At 34.1% G+C, this 4,931-nt stretch overlaps 1 protein-coding gene and 1 pseudogene across 1 annotated transcript; both read right to left on the bottom strand.

The window, feature by feature from the left end:
• Positions 1–33: 33 nt before the first annotated feature.
• Positions 34–1,322, bottom strand: LOC107952418 (probable 2-oxoglutarate-dependent dioxygenase AOP1.2; annotated as a pseudogene).
• Positions 69–727, bottom strand: LOC107930137 (probable 2-oxoglutarate-dependent dioxygenase AOP1). The gene is made up of 2 exons (XM_041084229.1): positions 470–727; positions 69–353 (listed from the first exon to the last, which is right to left on the bottom strand). Exons 1-2 carry the CDS (start codon positions 725–727, stop codon positions 69–71), a joined length of 543 nt encoding a protein of 180 aa, XP_040940163.1.
• Positions 1,323–4,931: the final 3,609 nt, after the last annotated feature.

Here is a 4,931-nt window from a genome sequence, read left to right as displayed (position 1 = left end):
TGAAGTAAAACACTATGGGATAAGCCTCAAGGTTCAGAAACTTTATTTTCAAGTTTTGATAACAAGATTTATTGTTTCACATAAATTATTGATTGTAAAATCTTAGACATTACAATAAGCCTTAAGATCAATTCAAGATCCCCTCGAGCAGCATGGATAGAGTAAAATCCCAAAAATTCTTCGCAGTCAAAGGGTTTGAAGAGTAAGCCAATTTTGTCATCCACAAGCTCTTTTGGAGCCTTTACTTGGTACCCTCCTCTAGGCGTTGCAAACATTCCCACGCAACACCTTGCCTTGCTCACCTTCATCATGACGCGATGATAAGTAGAACGCAATCCACCATTTAACCATACCTGCAATGATATTATTTCCACTGTAAAATTTATAATCCATGTATACAAGTAATTATATTGTATAACTTTATTTTCTCTCTATCCATTCATTTTTAGTTTTATATTATGTGACTTACGCTGAGGGACTCTCCAGTCATAACAAAGAAAGTGTTAGGTAAAGGTTTTACATTGATCCATTCACCATCTTTGTTTTGAATCTCTAATCCATTAACCTCATTTTGATACAAAGGGGTCAACAGATTTTGATCCGAGTGAGCCCTAATGCTTGGCTTGCTGCTTTGAGACCCTTCATATTTCATGACCTTGAGAATATAATTTGTGGAGTCAATGAACTCATCCACATATTTCTCCACACCAAAGGTCTCCAAAATCATCCTCCTAATTGTCTTCTCTAATCCTGATGCTAGCTGTGTGAAAGATACCAGAGTTATGTGAGTTAATTAGTAAAACCAAAATATTTTAATTCAAAATGAATAAATAAATAAGACAATTTTGCCCTCAAATTTTCCTGAAAATTATAAAGTCTTTACCAAAAGTAAGAGTTCAATGATAGAACTTTAAAAAAAAAAATGAAAGAAATCCAAGGAGTTATTATTCTAAACCTGAAGCTTTTGTTTCCTTGAGGCCACAAGATGTTAGTGAGGTCTGATTCAACGTTTTCAGGAATATGAGCATCATCAATGGCCATGTTTTCATGCAGTCCTGATGCGTCCCTAGAATAGCCTCGAAATAGCTTGCCTGAAACATGGAGCTTTTGGTTTGTAAAGGCAGGTCAAACAGCTCTTCCATGGCTCCAAATACTGCGTGTCGAAGCTCCAGGACTTGGTCAAACAAAGCCTCGAAACAACCGTACTCCTCCAGCGCTTCCCGGACTTGGAGTTTCACTAAATTCCACTCAGGACTGCCTGGCTTCAGCTTTTGTTTTGAGAAATCTATGACCGGGAGCCTGACCGGAGTTTCTGAACTCATCTTTGCTTTCGTCTTCCTATGTAAACAATAATGGAAGACTTGAAACCTACTTATAGAGTATTTGAATTGGATTGAAAATGTAATTATTCTCCAACATTTAGACCAAATTTCAATTCAAAAGGCGACCGAATATAACAACTCTTAAATAAAACAAATAAGGTAGCCCATAATTATAAAAAAAATTAACTCAACCATTAAAAAGGATTTACGACTTATCGTAAGTAGCTTAAAGATATTCTTTTTGTATATTATCCTTTTTGTTTCAAGGGAGAATTAATTATAAAAGATATAGTATGTTAACAATTCTCAAATATTTATATATTAAGGATACTTGTATAGGTAATGTATTGAACTGAGAAGTATTTTATCTTGTTCATTGTGGAGCGTTTATTTGAGTGCATTAAGTGAAATAATTAAGTGTGTGACTTGGTTTGTGTTAAGTTTTCAAGGGAAAAACTTAAAGGGAGATATTTATATCTTTATTACAAAGATAAAAAGCTTAAACACGTACATGTTAGAGCTTGAAAACTCTTGTTTTATAGGGTGATAAGATGGTGAATAATCTCTCTAAATAAAATCCTACAAATACAGAAAAACTGAGCTATATAAACATATTATGAAACTTGTATTTTACCTACAAGTATCTATTCTATACCCAACAACATTTAAGAAAATATATTAGTACATATCCGACTTTCAGAATAATTGTATAAAAGAATGCAGCAAATGAAAGGTTAATGTAATGATTATATAAAATTTGTCTTTCTATACAATGAAAAGTTTGCAATGATACAAATAATTCACATACCGAATAACCCGTGTAGATATAAACTTCTAATGAAGTTGGGTTTGATTGGTTATATTGTTTTAGGTTAAGTTATATTAGTACTCATTTAAATATTATTTTTTTTGTTATTAAATTATGAAATGTTATAAAACAATTATCTAATTATTAGTAATTTTTTTCTGGTTATCTAACTATAAAAAGATATAAAATGGTCACACAACTATTCAATTTTTTCATTCTTGGTCACTAGCAGTATAAGGGTGGTAACTTTTAAAATTGACATAATTGCAACTTTAACCCTTAACATTTATAAATTATGTCAATTTAATTTTGATTCTAAAATAAATTAACCCTCAACATTTACAAGTTATGTAATTTGATATTTATTTTTTACAATTTTGCTTTTCTTTATGACATTGAGGGTTAACTTTAAAACAATATATGAGAAAATATTAAAATTATTATCTTGGATTTTGGGGTGATTTCATTTTTTTATATTTCCCAACAAATTTAGTTGATAATTTTTTTAGTTGTTTAGTTGAAAGGGACACAAAGAAAAGTAAAACTACAAAATTGATCAAACTGCACAATGTGTAAATGTTGAGGGTTAGATTTTTTAGAGTCAAGTATAAATATGTTGAGGGTTAAAGTTGTTATTATATCAATTTTAAAAGTTGTTACTATTAGCTAGCTAGTGACAAAAAAAGACAAAATTGGATAAATGGGTGATCATTTTGTAATTTTTATAGTTGGATGACTGGAAAAACATTATTAATAGTTAGATTATCACCCATCTGGGTGTATGGGTAAGGCCAATCTAGGCATATAGGCCACACGGGTGTGTGGGCCCACACGAGCAAACCACACGGGCATATAGGCTCATAATTCTGAAATTTTGCCTAGGGTCGCACGAGTCGTTCCGATCGACTGTGGGCCTACTATAGGATTAGTAAGGGCTGATTAAACCCTGATTTGTATGCTATGGTATCCTAATAAGTTGATCTGAGTAGAATACTAAATGTATGTCTAACTATATTGATGTATGTGTATCTGTTGTTTGTATAAAGCATGTTGAGCATGTTTAATCTGTTATATCTGTATCTAAATTTATGTACCTATTATTGGGGTGGGATTTGTATATGAGGAGGAAGTATTCTATTCAGTATTAATCGCCTTTATTTTGGCAGCTTGGCTGCAAATTATCTGATATGTGTCTTAATGGCACAACATGGTGTGTAGGATGGGTGGGTGTTTTTTTTTAACCCCACATGGTGTGATGGGATGGTCGGAGATGGTGTGTAGAGGATGGGGGGAGGATTTTGCATATCTGAAACTGAATCTGCTATTTGAATATGAATTTGAAACTGAATCTATATTTGTATCTAACTGTGCTTATGATTCTGCATGTATTGCATGACTCTTTTTGTTGGGTTACACATTGAATTTATGTAAACTCACCTCTATTTTTATGTTTCTGTTCAAGTAATCCACAGACTTAGACGGGTCGGTGTAGCAGAGGCTCAACGGTGACCACATGATCGAGAACTATTTTACTTAGGAAATTATGGTTTTATTTATAAATTTGATATTATTTGAGAGTTTGTAATTTTTGGGACTCTCTCCTGACTGTTGGTCTTATTTTGGTTTTGGATGTGTCCTAACTTTTTCATTGCGATGCATGACGGAAAATACGATTTTTCAAAAACAAAGGTTTTTCTAAAAACACAGACTGGATTTCTAAATCATAACGATTTTAAAACTTTCGCTATAAATTATGTTTTGGCAAACAAACGAATATGAATTATTGAACTTAAATGATTTGACGAGATGAATTTGTTTTCAAAACCCTACCCTGTGACATTTTCGGATACAGCCATAATGTCTAAGCCAAGTTGTGGGGTGTTACATTTAGTGGTATCAGAGCCAGGTTACAAAATTCAGTTGTGAATTTTGGGTTCCAAAATTGTATTTTGAAAGGAATTGGTTTTCTAATAATTTGAGAAGGTATGCGGTACATCGAGTCTCTAGCGTCGATCTCGTAAGTATTTTTGAAATTGAGATAGAATAGTTATGAAAACACTGTAGATAGTACTCTCTGAAATTGCACTGAAATAGTTAGAAACTGAAACCTCTAAAAACAATTTTGAACATCCGATTTATGCATAAAACATATGCTAATAAAACTGGAACTGATGCATAAAATTTCATAATGTAGATAAAACCCGAACTATACAATGAGCGCTTGTGGAGTTCGCAGACGTGGTATTCATGGTTGCGAAAGAGGCCGTAGGGGGCTTGAGCTGAGTCTTCTTTTCTGGGTAGTATGCCACACTTAGATACGAGTGAGACACCAATTTCGCCTGCTACTGAGACTAGGCCTTAAGGTCTCAAAGCCACGCTGAGAATTTTAGAGAGGGTCTTTAGACCCTATTCTGGAGTTGAGGGCTGAGGGTCGGTAACTGAATGACTCCAGTGTAATGGTACTGAGTTGTTTAGGGGTGTCACTAGAGTCACACCTAATGTGGCCGAGTATTGGTTGGAGGCCACCGAGAGAATCATGAATGATCTAGACTGTACTCCGAAGCAGAAACTGAAGGATGTAATCTCTTTGCTTCGTGATGAGGCTTATCAGTGGTAGTTGACGGTTGAGGAGAGTACTCAACCTGATCATCTGAGCTAAGACTTTTTCGAGACTTTTTTTTAGGGAAAGTATGTAGGGGCGAGCTATGTAGATGCTCGAAGGCATGAGTTTATGAATCTCACGTAAGGCGATAGATCTATGGCCAAGTATGAGGTCGAATTTCTGAGGTTAAGCTGCTACG

The sequence above is a fragment of the Gossypium hirsutum genome, chromosome A02 (genome assembly GCF_007990345.1).
Source record: "Gossypium hirsutum isolate 1008001.06 chromosome A02, Gossypium_hirsutum_v2.1, whole genome shotgun sequence".
In the NCBI taxonomy this organism is placed as follows: Eukaryota; Viridiplantae; Streptophyta; class Magnoliopsida; order Malvales; family Malvaceae; genus Gossypium; species Gossypium hirsutum.
Note: the sequence above shows the minus strand (reverse complement) of the source record. Positions and strands in the feature narration are given on the sequence as shown.

What these genes read in the sequence shown, in the direction of transcription:
- LOC107930137 (XM_041084229.1), bottom strand. Translation starts at nt 727, where the DNA reads ATGATTTTGGAGACCTTTGGTGTGGAGAAATATGTGGATGAGTTCATT. An exon ending in TGACTGGAGAGTCCCTCAGC is followed by an intron (nt 354 to 469) that starts GTAAGTCACATA and finishes ATATCATTGCAG; the next exon opens with GTATGGTTAAATGGTGGATT.